Here is an 18773-nt window from a genome sequence, read left to right on the forward strand (position 1 = left end):
TCTCTGGAAAACATCTCCTTCATTTGACGTGTTAATATTTAATTAGTTGCTGATCATTAAGTGCTTGTTGTTGTTGCTAATCTGGACAGGGAAGTGATGGTAAATGTTGTTTCTGACGGGGTGCTGGTGACAATCTGGCTCTCTGCTGGGAATGTAAGTAGGTTAACAGGGCAGGTATTTTTAAGTCTCATTGCCTGGCCGCATCTAATCTTCCTTGCACCCAAACTTCAAGGAAACCTCTCGATGCCTTTTTGTGGGGGGGTGCAAAGGCCATGGGTGCATTGTCCGAAAGTCCCGATAACAGTCCGTGAAACAGCAAATCTGCAGTAAAGGGTTTAGCCTTTTTGCCCTAACGTAACATTTGTTAGTGTGAGGTGCTGAAAACTCATTTTCATCATTTGGGCATGTGATATAAAGCCTGAGGATCTGAAATATTACAGTAACCATGGCTACCAGTGACTTATCTGAGGGAGTTTGACTTTTGTTTTGATTTTAAGTGTCTTAATTGTGGTTTAAAAATCAGAATCTGAATGTGTTTTTTACTTAGGCATGAAACTAAAGGCATTTAATGATTTGCATTATTAAAATATATATAATGCTGCCTTTCAAAGGTTCTTAAAGAAGGTCCTTAATATTCATGCCCTATGTTCTAAATAAAGTTACACTTCAGCTTTATGTTAGTTCTGTTGCTCTCACCGTAAAAAAATTCTCAGAAAAAAAAAAAAATGCTCAGAAGGTGCCTCGCTGGCTATTTTGCAATCCCGAGTCCTTTGTTTATCCACAGAAAAGCTGTGGCACTACGTACTTCATGCATGCGAACGCACACACACATGCTGCTGCTGCTTTTCCTCCTTCCTCTTTTGTACCCCAGCCATGCCCCGCGGGGTCCTACCTTTCGAGCTTGTGTTTGCTGTAGAGGCTGGCTGTTGGAAGTTTGCCCCGCTTTAGAAATCCTGCCAACCCCCCTGAGTTTCTCCTGTATGAAAAATTACCAAGCACCACCTGCCCAGAGAGTGGGAAAACGTGGGTGGATATTAGCAAGGATGTTGAACCGGGATGGAGAGCCAGCCTCCCTAGCACCAAACTATCCCTTCTTCCAAGGAAGACCATGTTATAAAAGACGAGGAGGGAGATGACAGGCAGTTCTGTAGCAAAAGATTTTTCTTATTTAATTCAATCACTGAAATGTTATAATCTGGCCTGGTATAATTCTCTCCATTTGTACTTCTGCAGTAGTTGCAAACATGCTGAAATATGAACTCATGCTTGGTAAGCCTTTAATTCCAGCTTTGATGTTTTTAATCATCAGTACAGATTTGGTAAAAATGATTCATTAGCTTGAAACGCCTCTTGGATTACATGTGATGTTGTGGAGAATCGAGGAGGCAGAGGCAGGGAACGGTTGTTCTTTGGGACGTTCTTTGTGCCTCGTCTGAACCGATTCTTGAAGTATGGCTCTTGCATCTCTCTCGGCCCCTCAGCTTTGGAGGCGTCTTGGGTGTCCAGCCCTGCGTTCAGAGACCGCCTCGCTGCATCTGTTTCTGGTCAAAAAAATCGAGCAGTCCTTGCTCAGAAACATGTCGGCTAAGGATGTGGTCAGCGTGCTTGGGGCAAGGATGAGCACACGGCCAAGCTCCTGCAATAGGTACAGCAGCAGCAGGAGAATTTCTGGGCTTGTTTGCCTTCCCTGCCTGCTGGGTGGCTGGAACCACTCCCTTAACCCTTGCTTTAACACTTTCATAATCCTGCAACGTGTGTATGGTTTTGGGTTGATTTTCCCCAAGCTACGGGCACATAACGCCGTGCCGAACTCTCTCCCGCAGTGACTGCAGAGGATTGAAAGCAATCTGGCCTCAGAGCAGCGGCTTGGGGACAAGTCCTCAATCCCAGTACTTGTTCCCTGTCCCGTTTTGACAAGCGGGTACCAGTGATGTTATCGGAGTCTTTGAGGCTGCTGCCCAAAATGGATCCCCCTTCTGAATCAACGTGTCTATTGAATTCCGGCTGCCCCCACCATTCGTGCTGTGGATGCAGTTACATGAATATAAAGATGCCTTTCACTGCTACAGCTATTTCCATATGGAAAGTGGGATTTCTGTTCTGGTAAAGTCACCTTTATACCAATATATTCATGTTAGAGGCCCCGGTCATGTAAACATTTTCAGATCCCCTTCCAGATCCCTGTGAAGCCCACGGGACGTGCCCTGGAAGTGCTGCTTGATGTGAACGTGATTTTTATGTTTTACCTTTTTTCAAAGGGCAGGTTTGACCGGGTGCAGCCAGAGGCATTTGAGCCCGCTCCGAGCCAGCGTGCCCGGCCCCTGCCGAAGGACGCTCCGGCCGCAGAAACCCCCGCAAAGCTCCGCGGCAGGGGAAGGGCTTCACTCGGTGCCGTCCTTTTGAGGACAAAGATGAAAAAACAAGGAAAATTCCAGAAGCTCTCCAGCCCTGCCCCCATCAGAAGGGGAAGGGGGGAAGAGCAGAATAAACGCTTTCTCACTATTGTCTGATGAAAGGCTTTTATCTTGAAGGCATGTTCTGAACTGCTGAGGAGTAGCTGCAACTCTTCCGAAGTTTGTCTGCGAGGCTGTTTCTTCTGTAACAAATTGTTAAGCAACAAGTACACGGCATATTCAGATCTCAAATAAGATAGGGACAGCCTCACAAAGGCACTTTCAGATGTTCAAGGCTTCCTTTTGTGCCTTTTTTTTTTTTTTTAAAGTCCCTGACATCCAACTGCTGTGTCTCTTCTTCCTCCGTTCCTAATGCAGCGCAACGAGCGGATAGCGAGGCCATGCGGCGTACTGCGTGCCGTGCTACGGCGTGCCCCGTGGCCGGGCAGCCTGGTTTGAGCCAAGCCTGCTTTTATCGCAAATCCCTTTTTACTAACCGCCGTGCAAACAGTGCTTGTTGCTCTTCTCTCACCTCTTCTCCCCCCGCTTTGTTTTTTGTAAAGTCTCTTACTTGATTTCTCACGCTTTGTGTGGGTTTTATTTTACTTCCAGCTTATGTGTTTCTGCTAAAAACTCTTTTTTTTCCAGACTGAAGAAAACTGGACATTGCCAATGCTTCTTGTACTGTTCAGTTTTGTTTTGGTTTGCTTTTTTTTTTTCCCTGGAGGATTGTGTAATCATTGGATCCTTTTCTTCTGTACCTGTAAATAGACAAAGGAACTAGTACAGGGAGTTTTTCAGGGGTAGCTATTCACAATTACCTATTGAAATGAATCGCACATGCAAACAAATTTATTCCAGCATAGAAATATCTACCCAGATTTAGTCCTCCATCTACTTTAAACTTACAGTCTGGTTATTAACAGTGCCTGTAAAAGTTAATTAAGAGAAAGGAAAAAAGAAGAATGTTTGTGCAGGTAAAGCTTGTTGTTTGAAGAGGCACCCGCACTGGGAGGGTTGTGGGTATAGTGAAAGCAATCCTATATGGGTAAGCCCTTAGGCTGGGAAAAGGAATATTTAAAATTGGTCTGAAAAAAATGCTGAGGAAAATTCCCATGAGAAGAATCCTGTACGAGATCGAGTCTAATGAAGTTACAGTAAACTCCGGAGTTACTGTCTCCCAGATGGAGCTGTCTGTGTGTATTTTACCTGTCCAGCATGAAGCAAAATGGGTTTGCTTGGTGAACGATACTGTGTTCAGAGGCAAGATCATTTCCTTGCTTGTGCTCGATGTTTCCTCCTTTCAACTCCAGCAAATCAAAGCCGTTGTTCCAAAGAGGAGAGTAAAATGAGTTTAACGTGATGAATATTCACGCACTGGCTCCCTCCAATCTCCTTCCTCTTTTGCCATGGGAAGGGCTGGAGTGGATAGATGTTCTTGGCTTGCAGAGAAATGGATAAAGGTCTTGTCAGCAACTGACTTTTTGCTAATCCTTTTTATTATAGGAAGGATGTTGTAGCTGGAGTCCGCTCTCTGAACTAAGACTTTTTAGTATGCTTTGACTTCAAGGTAGGAATTTCAGATCTGTGCTACAAGAAGCACAGCTGACCGTTATCGGTCATCCCAGTAGGAACTCGTATGAATTTTGAGGCACGTTCCCAAGCCTGAGGAGTTTTGAAACAGACTGCAAAGATTTGATATCTGCATCCTGCAGCATCCCAAAGAGCTCTGGAGCTACTCGCACAAAGCGACTGCCCTCCGAGCGCTCTGATGAACATCACAGATTTCCCCTAACTCGCCTCTTCTGTAAAGCTTGCAGGAAATTGCAATCCGATAAGTTAGGCAAGTAGCAAGTCCTGTCCATTGTTCCTCATTGTTTGAGGATTGTTTACATCCCCTTTTTGGTTATCCCATCTCCCTGACTCTTCTCTGACCTTGCCTACTTGTTTTGTCCATTGTGTGTGGCTGCTGTTGTTTAGGTAGTGAGCTCTTAGGGACAGTTGTTAGCAAACGGTGGGATTATACAGCCCTTAGCACACTTGGACCTAGTCTCTGTACATTTTTTTTTTTGCTTTGTTGGTATATTCTACCTAAATAATAATAATACTACCCTTTAAGCACACTACTAAGTACACTCTCCCTCTGTGGACTTGGGAGTAAGTAATGCAGCGTTGCAAATTTGGTATGAACTGCTTGGGATTTTTTTATGTCATGCTGCCATAAAATATTTCTTAAAATGCAGAGAGCAAATAGCAGGTTGCTTCTGAAAACGTAAACCTCATCTTGAATACTGGTCCTTGTGCATGTTTTCTTCCCAGAAGGACTTGGATCTTGATCCTGAAAAGTAGTTTAGAGTTGGATTGAATTTGCAAATGAATTTAGGGTTTTGTGCTTCTGTGGACCCTAGTTGGTGGGCAGGGCATGCTGGCCCACTCTGGCCTGGCTCAGGGAATCTGCAGCATAATTGTAGTATTTTCAAAGGAGCACAGAGCATTTAATAGTCTTTTCCACTTGTGCAGAGATACTGCTGATGTTCACCTCCAAATGCAGCGTTCTCACTGACAAGTGCATCTGAGGCCAAGTGAATCTAAGAATGATGCTCTCCGCGCTGGGGAACATGTGCGAGAGGCATTGGGAAAACCAAGGAAATATTTACACTGGGAGGGGACTGTTTACAGTGCAGTTCAAACAGTTGACGTTATTTAGAGCAGCCTGTGCTATGTAATATTTTGCTTTTGCTCTTCTCATGAGGGTCAGGCATAAGGAAAGGATCAAATAGGACCGTCCTTGGACAGTACAGAGTATCCAACAGCTGCAGTCAGGATAGGTGGTGAGAAGAATAAGCAACTGTGATCCAGTCTCGTGGTTGAAGTCAAGGTCAGGGTGGACTCTGGGGTAGTTGTAGTGGGGGGACACCAGTGTTCGTTGGAGATTTTGGCCCCGCTATCTGATGTTTGGATGGTCTCTGAAGCCCATGTGTGCTGCAGCGTGATGGGTTGTCAGTAATGCAAAAGTATAATTTAAAAATTTGGAAGTCTCTTTTGTGCTGGGAGAAGGGAATACAACTGAGGTACTGATGTCATGATGTTCTGTGTGGCTATTGAGCTGGGAATTTGCGTTCAAACTGCTTCATGTTACAGTATCTTCCCCCAGCATGCTTTGTAGGTGTACCACATATTGTTTTAATTTAAAACCAGCCTGTCTCTCTTGTTCTGTTTTTAGCATGGCTGACAAGAACAGCACCCTGAAATGCACGTTCTCTGCTCCTGGCCACAGCACCACTCTACTGCAGGGACTGGCCTCGCTCCGAGCTCAGGCTCAGCTGCTTGATGTCATCCTCACTATAAATAATGAAGTGTTTCAGGTTCATAAAGTTGTCTTGGCTGCCTGCAGTGACTATTTCAGGTGAGAATCCAATAGGGAAGCAGGCATTTTTACCTTTCCCATTGGTTTTCTGTTTCCCCATCCTCCCCCGACCCCAACCGCACCCCAAAGTCACCCCCACGCCCAACCCTTTGGAGGTTTGGTTTCCCCCACGGACGTTGGTGGGACTACCTGCAGGCACGCAGAGGCTCCCAGTCAGTCCCTCTGCACCCAGATGAGGTTTGTTTGACTACAGCCCCTGGGCCAAGACGCAAGTTCAAGAACCCTCCTCGGCAGCACTGGTAGGTGCTCTGCCTGCTGAAGGAAACAGGCTTTTGCCCTGGAGTTACCTGAGCTGATTTTGAAGTGGCAGCGAGGGCTCCGAAATGAGTCATCCCATTGAACGATGGTGCCCATTGTAAATACACTCATGTTATCTTTAAATACCACTGATCTGTCTATAGTGCTTACTGTTCACGGGCTGAAGAGTATGAAACATTTTGTGTGTGTGTTCCCCAGAACCCTGGGAGATAAGGGAGAATTGTCCCATCTTGTGTGGGTAGAAAACTGAAGCACGGAGATGAGTTTTCTCAGCCAAATTAATGCAGAGTGAGCCAGTTGCAGAGCAGGAAATTCAGTCTTAAGCAAAAATATGTATTCATCCATCTTGCCTCTGTCAAACTCCTTTGTAATGGTTCTCTGACTTGGAATGACTTCTTTTTTGAGTTAGGGATCTTTTGTGGCAGCACTGGTAGCAGCATCAAGTGAGGGGCATGCTGGAGGCAATGGGGAAGGTTCAAAACAGCAGAGAAGTTGAGTTGGGTGTTGTTCTGGACTGCAGGTCATAGCAAGTAAGGATGGGGAAGGGCTGTTCAGCGGGGTTTGCAACCCTTGACGTCTGGGTTCCTTCCTGACCTGAGCAGACTGGTTTGCTGAGCAGGTAACCAAGAGCAAGGGAGTTCAGTGTCCCTTGGCATATCTCCTGTATCCCTTCACCCATTTCTTCAGCTGCTGTAATGATGTCTGGCTTATGTACACACATATTTTCTAGGCTGTTCCCTTCTCTCTCCCTTTGGTAACATAAACCTTCCAAGCTTATCACTCTCCCTAACAGGCATGCAATTAATGATGGCGCTGATCTCCCACCAAAATGCTAATAGCACTATTTGTATTCATAAATGCTGTGTGCAGTGCCACTGCTAGTGTGTTTTCACTGTCGAAATATAATTGCTGAGTAGGTTTCTTGTTATAACTTCTGTGGTGCTAAGGAAGGCTGTCCTGGGGAACAATGGCAGAATAATCTAGCTTTTGAAAATACTCTGTTTTTATGCAGAAGGGGTGAGGGAAAAGAGTGAAATCGAGGCATTTATATAATCAGCGTTTTAGAACCGTAACACTTTTTAAAGGAATTGCATTCTATTTGATGATTTGTCTTCTTCACGGCAACAATAATGCTTTTCTTTCCTTATGCACGTTCAGCTCTGTATAGCTAATGCATGAGTACACATATGTCTGCATATCCTCTGGGGCAAGGGATCAGGGCAGCACGCTGTTCTGTGACATGGGATATGCAAGGGGATTTTAGCAGAATGCTCTCATCTGCTATATGGACAAATAATTGCGAACAGTATTCCTGGTTACAGAGTATTCTCGGTTACAGAAAGCTGATTTCATATGCAGGTATTTCCTTATTTAGGTCATTTAGGATTTCTTGGGTTTATGCTGGACGGCAGCAGATTTTCTAGCCTGGTTTGGACAGGAAACTTGGAAGTCTTGTCTTTTGACAGTGTTCCCAAGATATTCCTTCATTCCTGTGTGGATGCGGAAGAGCAAGGTCTGTTCAGCATTTTTTCTGACTGACTTGCACCTTAGAGTCACTGCAGCTTCCGAAGGCAGCTCTAATGACACCGTGCCTTTGCAGTGAGTTTACCTTTCCAATGGAAAAGAGGTTATCGATGGTGGAAAAACCAGCCCAACAGTTTAAAAAAACCAGCCAGCAGTTTAAAAGGTCTTTGGTATGACGGTCTGTAGCCTCGCTGTGATGTGTGTACAATGGCAGCGAATGGTGAAACTCCGTGTTACAGTTCTTCCAGCAACCTGTTTTGACTTTGGCTTCCCCAGAACTGCTCTGCTACTGCTTGTTGACTGCTACACAGAGCGCAAACCTTTGCCCCTGAGCTACCCATATATAACAAAAACTGCTGAAATTTAATGTAAACGTATAAAAAACCAAATGTGCAGTTATGTCCCCATCACGCCCACAGGCCCCGTAGCTGGGAAATGCAGCAGCGCTCTAGAAGAGTGGTTTACGAGATGTCTGTGCGCAGTCCTTGGCGTGGTATGTGCTTCCTGTGGAATTTAGAAGCCTCCCAAGGAGGTGATCTAGGGCCTAATCTCTGCGTGGCCTGGTCAACTGATGTGCTTGCAGCTGTGCTGTAACAAAATCTTTTTCTTTTTCCTTTTTTTTTTTTTAATTGCCTGTTAGCCCCCTGCCGTTGTACTGCAACATGACAGACGTTTTCTGAAGTGGCTGCAACTCCTATTTTCTTGAGGTGTTGGGAATGAACCTTGGAGGGGAGGTTCTGTTGAGATTACCAAAGCTGTTCATAAGACGTGCTGCATCTGCAATATTTAAGCCATTTCATAGGTAGCCCACGATATAATGGGCTAACTGAAATCTTTGCCTAAAGGCAGTGCTGCAGGCAAGCTCAGAGGATTCCAGACCTCCTAAACACAGTGTCTTCCGAACTGTATTCTTTCTTTGTGCTCACAGATCCTGCATACTTAAACTCCTTAGGGTATGGTTACCAACCTCTGCTGGTGCAGATCCCGTTGTATCCTTTGGCTGTTGAGTATCATGGATTCGTTGGTGTCCAGTGCACTACGCTCCCTGCTCTGGTAGCTCTTCCTACTTCTTGAAGCCGTGTGCTGTGGTGCGCTCCTACTTATGCTGCCAGTATTGAAAAATTTAACTTTCTGATAGCTGAATATTACTTCTTAGTGCACTGATTATGCAGGCTTTATGTAAGTAGTTGCATACTCCCAATTTCTCATGCCTTTTAGAGATATAGCCTTCATTTATTCGCCCCCTTCCCCATCCTCCTTAAGAGAATCAGTATGCTTGAAAAAATAAAATTCTGAAGCGATACATCTTTTTACATGTCTTTTAGAGAGGGGAAAATTTTTGTTTGTGTTTTTGACCTCCAGGGCGATGTTCACAGGCGGGATGAGAGAAGCCAGCCAAGATGTGATCGAACTGAAAGGTGTATCTGCAAAAGGACTGAAACACATAATAGACTTTGCGTACAGTGCTGAAGTGACTCTTGATCTTGACTGTATTCAGGATGTGCTGGGAGCTGCTGTCTTCCTCCAAATGGTGCCTGTCGTGGAGCTCTGCGAAGAATTTCTGAAGTCTGCCATGAGCGTAGAAACGTGTCTTAATATCGGGCAGATGGCCACCACCTTTAGCCTCGCATCCTTGAAGGAATCAGTAGATGCATTCACATTTCGGCATTTCCTCCAGATCTCTGAAGAAGAGGATTTCCTCCACCTGCCGCTGGAGCGCCTTGTTTTCTTCTTGCAGAGCAATAAGCTGAAAAGCTGCAGTGAAATAGACCTCTTCCGTGCTGCTGTCCGCTGGCTGCAGTATGACCCAACCCGCCGTGCTAATGCCAGCCAGGTCCTCTGCCACATCCGCTTCCCGCTGATGAAGTCCTCGGAGCTGGTGGACAGTGTCCAGACCTTGGACATCATGGTGGAAGATGTCTTGTGCCGGCAGTATTTGCTGGAAGCGTTCAATTACCAGATCCTGCCCTTCCGTCAGCACGAGATGCAGTCCCCTCGGACCACCATCCGCTCAGATGTTCTGTCCCTCATCACCTTCGGCGGCACTCCCTACACCGATAACGACCGCACTGTGAGCTGCAAAGTCTACTACCTGCCGGATGCCAGCATGCGCCAGTTCAAGGAGCTGACGGAAATGGAGGTGGGCAGCAGCCACTCCTGCGTGGCCGTGCTCGACAACTTTGTCTACATCGTAGGAGGGCAGCACCTGCAGTACCGGAGCGGCGAGGGAGCTGTGGATATCTGCTACCGTTACGATCCGCACCTGAACCAGTGGCTGCGCATCCAGGCCATGCAGGAGAGCAGGATCCAGTTCCAACTCAACGTCCTCCACGGCATGGTGTATGCCACCGGTGGGAGGAACCGGTCGGGGAGCTTGGCCTCCGTAGAGAAGTATTGCCCCAAAAATAACGAGTGGACTTACGTGTGCTCCCTGAAACGCAGGACGTGGGGGCATGCTGGAGCCACGGTAGGAGACAAACTGTACATATCAGGTGGGTACGGCATTTCGGTGGAAGATAAAAAGGCCCTGCACTGTTACGACCCCGCCGTGGATCAGTGGGAGTTTAAAACCCCAATGAACGAACCCAGAGTTCTGCACGCCATGGTCAGTGCAAATAATAGGATTTACGCTCTGGGAGGCCGCATGGACCATGTTGACCGTTGTTTTGATGTTCTGGCTGTGGAATATTATGTGCCTGAAACAGACCAATGGACAACGGTGAGCCCTATGCGTGCAGGTCAGTCGGAAGCTGGCTGTTGTTTACTCGAAAAAAAGATTTATATTGTAGGAGGGTACAATTGGCATCTGAACAATGTTACGAGCATTGTGCAGGTGTATAACACAGAAACTGATGAATGGGAAAGGGACCTACATTTTCCAGAATCTTTTGCTGGGATAGCATGTGCTCCTGTTATACTACCGCAGGTAACGACCCAGAGGTAACCACGCGCGACTGCGTCGGCCCGTGAAATCACCTCCTGTTGCATGTTATCAGGATGCTGTGGTGTTTTTGTTGTTTGCAAATGGTATTGTGCATTTTGTGGGTGAGGGAAGGAGAAAAAAAGCTTGCGTTCCCTCCTCCATAAAGTCCCTCCTCCTCTTATGTAGTGTTCTGGCAAGCGTGTTTCATCAGAAGCACTTGTCAGCTAGTTAGACTTAACAGATGTTACAGCTGGAAAAAGCTTTTATCTTTTTTTTCTTTTTTTTTTTTTTTTTGGTGGGGGGTGCATTTTGCCAACTTTTCATGTTTTTAACAACGTTAGACATTGCAAACATTGACAGCTCAGGAGTAACTAAGTACTGTGGTATGTTTAAAAGAGTTCAGGTGTGATTTTTATTAATAGCTCCAAAAATCATTGTATGTCACTTTGTTGTTTTTTAGCAAACAAAAAAAACCAAAACCTGTATAACATACTGACCTCCAGAAGCAATAAAGGGACAGCGGGATCTAGAAGAGCTCAGGTGCTTGGATTATGAAAGCATATTCTTGCTTTTCAAAGGTGACTTTATTTTTTCCCCCCTTCCTGAAAGGGGAATATTTATCCCTGCACACCTCTGGTCTCCGTCGGTTCTTCGTTGCTTGGGTTGCACTGCACTTCCAGATCCCTTCCTCACCCCCTCCAGATAGCAGCATGATATTCTAGTCCAGAAATTCTCCCTTTATTGGGGCATCCAGAGGTTGTGATGCTAAAGCCATGTTGATAACTTGATTACATGTAAGCGGGCATGATTTTTGCTATACCTGCCAAAAATTTCTTTGGCTTTACTGGCAATAAGAGCTCTGCAGCTGATTGTCTGGGCTGACCCACTAAAGCAGAGAGCACCCCGAGTTTCTGGTTTAGGACCCCGCTGCCTTTGCCTTTCCGGTCGCTCCACCAATACGCGTTCATCCAAACTCTTTTCATAAAGGAGGTGGGTGCTACCTGTTCATGCTTGAAGGTTTTCTCCCTTGATTTGTAAATAAGATACCTGGTGTCATAATATGATGGAAGTCTAAGTGGAATGTTGGGCTTTTTTTGGTGGTGTTGCCAGTGGGTATTTTAAATCAAGAGATTAATTTCAAGATGACTCTGTCATTTTTGTAAAATCTGTGTTTATTGCACAGAATACTGTTACTTCCTGAACTTTCCTTTCCTCCAAGCCATTTTTTCTAATTAATTTGACTGATTAATGAATTGAAAGTTTCTCCTTTTATCAGGTATTCTGTTTCAAGGGCTTTGTTTTGTACCTGTATAAATTTGATTTTGATGTATGCAGTCGTCTTTTTAGATAAATTGTTGCATTCTGCTGTTAAATAAATACTGTGCTGTAACCTTTAGAGGCAATATATAATGTCTGTTTTGCTAATGAATCATTGATCAGGTCTGTGTGAAGCATGAACTCCATACCTCAGATTCACTTAAAGATATTTTTCTCTAATAATGAAATCAAAGCACCTTTGGTAGGATACGGTGAGGGCACGTGCTCCTCAGTTAAGCTCTGCATTCTAAAATTTAGATAAAATGACGCACAGTTTCATCTGTTCCTATCTATTTGCTGGTTTGCCAATAATAAATTAATGAAAAGTACTTGTTGTTGTATAGTGTGCCGAAGTCAGTGGGCAATCTCCGCTTTCTAGCTCTGAGGCAGTTAATTTACTCCATTCTCTGTTCATTTGGTCTGGCATAGAAGCTAGAAACACTGCAGAACAGTCTTGGCAGATAACAACCAAATTTTGAAAGGATGAAATGTAACTCGATACGAGCTTCAAAGTCACAAAAGAATGGATTTTTGTTTTTTAATGCTTCCATATGTTTATGAAAAGGGTACTTGCTTAGGTTAGTAACAAATGGAAGGTTACTTGCTTTCCTATTTGCAGAATACGATTAATCCTCTTATGAGTGTGTCATTCCTTCATCACTGCCTTCCTGAAATACTTAAGTATTCTTCCCTATTTTATTTAAATTTTCCTACCAAAACTATTTCTGTGGCAGCAATTGATGGTTCGGGTGTTCTCTAATAACCGAGTTTTTCTGAACGTGCAGCTGTAGTGCTCACAAGCCACACCACATCAGATGACCGGAGAGCCCATGCAATGACCATGGCTGGCATCTCTTCATAAGGAAACCGTGCTTTATTTTGCACTTCAAGCTTCTAAGGTACGTGTGTGCATTGGGGAGGTAAAAGGGGAAAAAAAGAAAAATCCTTGAAAAAATGACAAAGCGTGTTTGGTCTCACTTTTAAGGTCAACCTTGCAAAAACAAACTTAACCTCTGTATTCATTCATTTTGGAATGGTGGCTTTGCAGATAGGAGGATACACAAAGCCATTCTGTAACTGTATTTAATAAACAGACCGAGTGTTGCCTGCCATGCGGCAAACTAGCCTGGTACCCGCATTCCCATTCCCTGGCACTGCGGAGCGGGAGCTGGGAAGGGTTTCCAGATTCTTTCACTGAGACTTGTGACAGAGCCCTGCTGTGCACCACCTCTCTTTGTTACTGGAATGTTCTTTTTATAGCAATATAAATAATTATTTTTCATGGTGTTCCCTAGAAATATTCTAGCTGTTCTAAATTTAGCAGAGACTGACTGACTGTGGAAGTGCGTATCATCCATATTGATAATAAAGTTTGTTTTACCCCGTGAAGTACGTACTTGCGGCTCTGGGCTGTTCGGTGCATAACCTGTCCGTTATTCTGAAAATAAACGGGTTTGATTCTTTTGCTGTATTGCAACACCTTGACTGCTAGATGAGGGTCTTCACATAAGCATCTAAGTGATCGTGCTCCGTGGCTGGGTTGGAGAAAACGCTTTACAGGATGTCCTGCATGAAAAGCAAATGGACCGGGCTCCTCTCCTCTTCAGGAATGAGCAAAGCCAGATAAATGTTTGATTGCACTCGGAGTCATTTATTAGTCTCAGAGCAGCAATAAACATTATAGGGGTAAACCTGATTTGGTACATTTTAAAATACCCTTGAACAGATGGGGAACAGTAAAAGCACAGCATCATTAGTTCTAGGTATTTGCAGAGTATGCATGTCCCATTAGGGACTCCTGTCGTGGCCGGGATAATAGCTTCTGTCTTCTCTGATGTTTTATGGGCCTGAAATTGTACTTAAAACTATAAAGAAAGAAAGCCCTAGAACTCTTGGCAGGGTGCAGAATAGCTAGAGATGGGGAATGTCTGCATCCGATTAATGGTGTCATTGACCCTTTTCCAGAGGGTCTGTCGGCTCGGCAATCCGACTGTCATGTCTCCCTATCCTAGAACCCCGCTAATTCGCGCAGACGTGTCCTCGCGTTCGTACCGAGGTCTTGGAAGTTTAATAGCAGCGGAGAATTTCATTTCTTTGATTTACAACGAATGAAGGCGCTCCCACTAGCTCCTAGTACCCTGGTGCTGATTTAAAATGATGCTATGCAACAGAACTGCTCGGGACCTCTTGTAAGCCACATCAAACCTAGTCAGACGTTTCCACTTCCATGTCTGTGATAAGGTCTTTAGTTGCTGAAACTCTGCAAACTTTAGGGACATTTATCATGCTAGGATTATTGAAGCCAGACTACTGTCAGAATAAATAAAACATGTTTCCCAGTGCAACTCTAATTATGATTTTTAGCCGGTTGTGTAATGTGCAGAACTTTATTTACAATAAATCTTCCAGTTGCTTGCATAAATGAATGAGATTTCATCACTTGTGACTTAAGGACCAGGAAAAGTTAATGTGGCTGAATAAATTTACAGTCTAGCCTGGGTGTGTTGGCATGTCAGGCGAGTGAGGGAGCAGAGCCGGCTAGCATTGCCTTCCTAAGAGGGCTCAGCGATCTTGAATTTCACCTGGGAGCATATATATCTCTCTCTCTATATATATCATATAGACATCTCTCCCTTCAGGTTGTTTTTTACAGAGACAGCTTAGATTCTACTCCGCATTTTAACAGTGAGTAGGCACAGTATCATCCCACAGACTCCAGAACTTTTCTTTCTCATTCCAAACTAATAACTGAGTTTCAGTAACACAAGTTTGGCACTTTTCAGTTTAATACTTCAACTTGAGGGAGTTTCACGGAGAAGTTTTAAAATTTATTTGTGGGGTGGGTACGATTTCAACTGCTCCAACATTGAACGTTCCATAAAATGAACACGAAATGTGCTTTCTGCCTGGAAACAGCTGCTGGTTTAGCTGTTCAACCTGAAATTAGCCTCAGATTGTAAGAAAAGGGTAAAGATCTAGTAGAGAGCGATGGTGGGGGCCTGCAGGAGGGCAGCACTGGAGTAGCCTGTGCAGTTTGCAATGGAAAGCAGGAAAGCTGTCGGAGCAAAAGTTTTCAAAAGGTTTTATAAGCTGTATGGAGCAAATCAAAGGTTCTTGGTTCGGTTGCCGAGGCTTTGCAATTGCTATTTCACACCCAGGCCCCTGTCACGTAATTAGCTAGAACTAGTTTGTATGGCTTCTTAAAAAAAGAAAATCTTTTTCGCTTGTTTATGCAGGCTACCAGCCAGTCTGCTTCTGGCTACACTGCTTCATATCTGGAGCAATTCCTTTGAAGTCACTGGAGTCACACTACATTAACACTGGAGTACCTAGAGCAGAATTTATCCTTTTAGCTGAGTTTAATATTTTTGATGTATATCTTCCGGTCACAATGCTTTGAAAAATGTACTAAAAAGTTTTTTACATATGGTTATCCGATGTTTGTAATCGGGCTTCTAATCTGTGTCTCCCTACAAAGTTTGCAATTATTAGCTTTAAATGCAGCCTCCTCTTTTTTTGTTCCCTGCCCCTCCCACCGTGGCCTGGGGTCATCTTTAAACACGCGATCCTCCTTATGGGTGCAGATTTACTCTTTGGCGGTATCAATACTTGCATTCAGTATTAGTGCCTTAAGGATAGCGGTTTACAACTGGATTTAGAAGGAATGTACAAATTTCACTGAGGTTTGGAAGAGAGAAATTTGCCCTGCAGTGCAGATAGTGTGTCTGGACCCTAATTTTGCATGCTTCGGGGTTCTCGCGTGATGAAAGCTTCCTTACGCCAAACGCGCGGACTTGCTATTTCTTAGGAAGAAAAGCGGAGCGTATCCCATGAAGGGGGTCAGGCTGAGTCCTCGCTCCCCACGCGCGAGCACGTGTGTGTTTGCCCATGAGTGGTGCAGGCTGGGGCAGCTGTCCCAGCCTACAGCCTTCCTCCGCTTTCCGTGGGGCTGCACCGTGCTTGGCGCTTTTCCTCGGGGCATCGGAGTCCTCCTGCAGGCCTGGCGCGTTCCGTCGAACCGCAGCTGGTGCAGTTACGCTGGGGGTAAGGGGAGGAAGGATGAGGGACCCTATCCTTCCTGCTGCTGTTGGTGGTATTAACCTAGACACGTGTCCACCCCTTGTACCATGAACGACCATCAAAGCGAACCTTGATCCCAGGCCAGATGTTCGGCAGGTTTTCAGCTGAAGGCTTATAGCTTGCAGTGGAGAACCTCCCATTTTCACAGTGAAAAACAAGTTGTTACGTTCCTTTTGAGGCTTTTTCAGGACAGCAATTAGAGTTCGAGTGAATGACTCGCTGCTGCTATCTGAGGGGCCCGAAAGGAACTTCTTAGAAATGCACTTTTCACGAGGCTTCAGATCCTTCGTCTGCAAAGCCCAGAGGCTTGCAAGCAGCACAAGGCACCCTGTTCTGTGAGGCGCTTAAGATGGTATTTCAGTCCAGCGTGGAGTTTGCTGTTAAATGTATGCGTAGTGGTTATACCCTATTTCAGCAAAATACCACGTTTAAAGTTGTGCTGTGCTGAATTGCAGCCTTGAAATGGCTACAGATCCACACTACAGACTTTGCAAGAGAAATCTGCCAGTGTCCCTGAAAAAAATAAAATTAATTTCACCCCTGTTGAATTGTCCCATTCGGTAGGTTTATCAGTGCAGCTTGTTTTGCTTTGGTAGCAGGACGAAGGAGGGAAAAAGGAGGGACTTTTACTTTGCAGGTACAAACCAGTTTGTGAGCATGCATGCATTGTAGAAGAAACGCTTTTCTGCGAGGGCATGTTGCTGCTCCTGTCCCAGTAAAGCCGTGAGACGTAACCTGTGCTGCGTTGGCACACCTTGTTCATCTGGTGTGCAAATGAAATCGGTGTGCGTCAGGCAAAGAGAGCAGTTCAGTCCCCAAAGCCACAAAAAAGGGACTGCTGTGGTGGTTGCTTAGTCTCCTGCTGAGAAATCGACTTTCTGCGATGCTCCTCCTTTACTGAGAGTGAAACAATTGAAGCTCAGGAGGTGCCCGAATTTGGCCGGCATGTTTATCTCACTGTTCATCAGGTTTTCACACAGAAATTACCTGTACCTGCAAAAAGAACCCCCACACTGAATTCTCCTTCGCCCTTAGATTTTTTTTTTTTTTCATACTTTCAGCATGACAATCAAGCCTTTAACTCGTAGGTAAACATCTGTCCTAAGGCACGGAAATAGCAGAGCGTGGTTTTGCCCTGGGACGTGAACCAGAGGAGCAGGCAGGTAGTTAACTCTGTGGAGCCTACTAGCCACAGTTGAAGCAAATGGTTCATAGTATTGTATTTCTGCTGCTTTGTATTTCTTCTCGAGCGTAGTAGGAGAGAGCAGGACAACGCCTGATCCTTGGGCGGTTTCATGCCTGGGATTGTTGCCTACCCCTTAGCTGTTTTGTTATACCTGAGCGCCCGGGAAACATCTGCAAAAAACTTCGGCTTTATAATCTGTTACTTGTGACCCCCTTAGCGCACGTCTCTGAAACTGAAGATTTAAAAAGAAAGTATTTTCTGCTACTTTATATATAGAATATCACCAAATTCTCTGAACTTGGATTTGACAGAAGGCTATAGAAGGGAACATCTTGCTCTCTGATGTGCTTTTCTGTCTGATCTGCAGTTGGATTTGCAATGGTGTAATCTCTTAGTGGTAAAAAAGTATTTCCCGGTTTCCTGTTTGTTTCGATAAAGCGCACGATTCTCACTGGTGCCTCACTTGTTAGTGCTGACTGTGAATATACCCGCATAGAATACTTTGCCTACCACCCAAGTGTTATCTTTGGAAAGACATAAAGTGGCTGCCGCTTTATCGGCTCACCGCATCACCTTAGCATCACGGGAATACTTCTTGCTTCAGTGTGGCGTGAAGCCAAGCCTTGATGCTGGGAAAAATAACCGTAACAGAATCCTCTGTGTGGTTGCCAAAGTATTTCAGAGCACCAGAAGATACGACTGGTAGAAATGAGAATAATATCTTTTAGCAGTCAGCGTTTGCTTGCTTTCTGTAATTTTAGAATTTACAGGGAACGGTAAAGAAACTAAACTGGCAGGATGACAAGGGAATATTGGTGTAGAGAGCAGAACCAGGCGCTCTGTGTGACCGCGAGTTGGTTTGCTTGGACCGCTCATCAGGTTTGACGAACGGTGTAGAGAGGGTAATTCGGGTGCTTTTATCTGCTCTCTGGAAACAAGGATATCTGAAATGAAAGAAAATGGTCACAAATTTCAAGTGAAACAAGAGAATGTTTTCTCACTGAAAGCACAGCTCGGTTCAAAATAGCGTTGGAACTAGGGACTCTGTGGACTTCACAGGATATTCTTCTCTGAGGATAATGGGAACATCAACAGGAACATTAAGTAGGAAGTGTGACAGATCAAAATCTTTGTGTCTGTAGGCAAAAAAGTCAGCTTATTTGTCGATCCAGGCACAAGCTCATGCTGTCTGCTGTTGTGTAAGTTGTTTAACCTCACACCTTCCTCTGAAGCCTCTAAGGGAGAATACGGAAGTAGCCGGATCTCATCTGCCAGAGCAATTCCAGAGGACCTGGAGGATAACAAACACGGGAGAAGTAAACACAACCTCCTCCCTGCAACCCGCTTGCTCTCGGCCGCATCTGCTCTAAGAAGCTGCAGGTTGCTCGGTAAGGAGCTGTTTGCAACAAAAGCAGATGTGAACACAACAGCCCGGTCCTCCAGTGACTCTTGGTTTGCTTCGGAGCAAAGCTCTCATTTCTCAGTTACAAGAAACTTTTCTGTAACACGTCTGGAAGGCTGGGGGAGATAGAGCTGCTGTCTCAGGGGATCCCATCGCAGCTTTCTAGTGAGATCAGGTTGTTCTCACATGGCTCCATATGTGCTCAAGGTGAAGACGGCACGAGACATAAATAATACTTACGGTATGAGCTCATCATTTTGTCA

The 18773-nt window shown here is 45.0% G+C and overlaps 1 protein-coding gene across 1 annotated transcript; it reads left to right on the top strand.

Annotated features, from left to right (window-relative positions):
* Positions 1-5617: 5617 nt before the first annotated feature.
* Positions 5618-10801, top strand: KLHL26 (kelch-like family member 26). Its single transcript, XM_010291496.1, has 2 exons — positions 5618-5799; positions 8965-10801. The coding sequence occupies exons 1-2, from the start codon at positions 5618-5620 to the stop codon at positions 10544-10546; spliced, it is 1764 nt and encodes a 587-aa protein (XP_010289798.1). The 3' UTR covers positions 10547-10801.
* The last annotated feature ends 7972 nt before the right edge of the window (positions 10802-18773 follow it).

This window comes from Phaethon lepturus, unplaced genomic scaffold, assembly GCF_000687285.1.
Source record: "Phaethon lepturus isolate BGI_N335 unplaced genomic scaffold, ASM68728v1 scaffold41467, whole genome shotgun sequence".
In the NCBI taxonomy this organism is placed as follows: Eukaryota; Metazoa; Chordata; class Aves; order Phaethontiformes; family Phaethontidae; genus Phaethon; species Phaethon lepturus.

Coding starts and splice junctions, on each gene's coding strand:
- KLHL26 (XM_010291496.1), top strand. CDS start 5,618: ATGGCTGACAAGAACAGCACCCTGAAATGCACGTTCTCTGCTCCTGGC. Junction 5,800..8,964: donor GCCTGCAGTGACTATTTCAG/GTGAGAATCCAA, acceptor TTTGACCTCCAG/GGCGATGTTCACAGGCGGGA.